The 1589-nt window shown below is 50.4% G+C and overlaps 1 protein-coding gene across 1 annotated transcript; it reads left to right on the forward strand.

The window, feature by feature from the left end:
* Positions 1-6: 6 nt before the first annotated feature.
* On the forward strand, positions 7-1568 carry LOC105557529. The gene is made up of 2 exons (XM_012004788.1): positions 7-433; positions 511-1568. The coding sequence occupies exons 1-2, from the start codon at positions 29-31 to the stop codon at positions 1216-1218; spliced, it is 1113 nt and encodes a 370-aa protein (XP_011860178.1). The 5' UTR covers positions 7-28; the 3' UTR covers positions 1219-1568.
* The last annotated feature ends 21 nt before the right edge of the window (positions 1569-1589 follow it).

Genomic DNA, 1589 nt, shown 5'->3' on the forward strand with positions numbered 1-1589 from the left:
GAATTATCAACGTCTCTATCAACAATTCATGATTGATTACGAGACACTCAACCACATTACGAAGGCATCATTCATCTCCAGTCATCGCTCACATTTTCACCTGACACATCACGGTGTTCTCAAGCCGGCCAGTATTACAACGAAACTGCGGGTGGTTTTCAATGGCTCTAGCGCATCCACATCAGGCTACTCGGTCAACTACCTCATGTACACTGGAGCAAAGCTACATCTGAACATCTCAGATGTTCTACCTAGGATACGTAGACATCGTCACATTTTCGCTACGGACATCACCAAAATCGACAGACCGATTCAGATTCACAAGGATGACTGGGAGTTACAGCGGATACTCTGGATGGACAATCAGCTCAATGAGGTGCCATATCATTCAACAACGGGCACTTACGGGACGAAGGTCGCACCATTCTCAGCCGTACGGACCTTGTTACAATTAACAAAAGACGAAGGACATAGTTTCCCACTGGCTGTGCCAGCTATCACTCACGGCAGGAGGTCGCACATCAACTAAGGGGCCTCTGCATGGCGGGCGGCTTCCCACTAGCAAAATGGCATGCAACTCATCTCGACATACTCAAGACTGTCACCGACAGCGAAGACCAAGGCTCACAAATCACCTTCGACGATTGTGCAACCAAGATACTCGGACTCAAATGGCTCCCTCAAGAAGATACCTTTGCATTCTCAACCCGAAGCTCACGCTCGGAAGGCAGACCCACAAAACGCCTCGTTTCATCTGAAGTGGCTCAGATGCTCGATCCACTTGGTTTTGCATCACCTGTCGTGATCAAGGCCAAAATTCTCTTGCAGGAGCTGTGGCTGCACAAGCTCCAATGGGATGATCCACTGCCATCCCAGCTCTCAGCCCGGTGGCTCATCATCAGAGAAGAACTCACAAGCCTGGCCAGGCTCTCAATACCTCGGTGGCTCAACACATGGAGCGACTCGCAAGTGGAACTTCATGGATTCTCTGATGCTTCTCAATTGGCAATGGCTGCAGTCATATACATCTCCGTTCACGACTCAAACGGCGCCACGTTCTCACTTGTGTGCTCCAAGACTAAGGTAGCACCTCTCAAGCGGCTCTCAATCCCGCGACTTGAACTCACGGCTGCTCTTCTGCTCTCTCGGCTCATGCAATACGTCACAGCCACTTTGAACATGGACGTAACGGCAACTCACTGTGGACGGACTCTCTAGTGACACTCTCGTGGATCAGATCTCATGCATCACGCTGGAAGGATTTTGTCAGGAACAGGGTGGCTCAAATTCAAGAACTCACTCCAGCTGCTCACTGGAGATACATACCTGGAACTTCCAATCCGGCTGATTGCGCATCACGAGGCCTCACGACTGCTCAACTTCAAGGTCAATCACTTTGGTGGACGGGACCACCATGGATACTCAAACCAGACTCATGGCCGTCGCAACCAGCACTCTCTGACGAGATGAGTGCAACAGAAGCTCGCCCAGGCGTTTCGCTATTGACGGTTACGCCAAGGGCTGAATATCAATGGGAGCTCATCTACAGGTACTCAAACCTCACTAAACTATTGAGGATTACAGCTCTC

The sequence above is a fragment of the Vollenhovia emeryi genome, unplaced genomic scaffold, assembly GCF_000949405.1.
Source record: "Vollenhovia emeryi isolate VEMERY1.0 unplaced genomic scaffold, V.emery_V1.0 DF947860.1, whole genome shotgun sequence".
NCBI lineage: Eukaryota > Metazoa > Arthropoda > Insecta > Hymenoptera > Formicidae > Vollenhovia > Vollenhovia emeryi.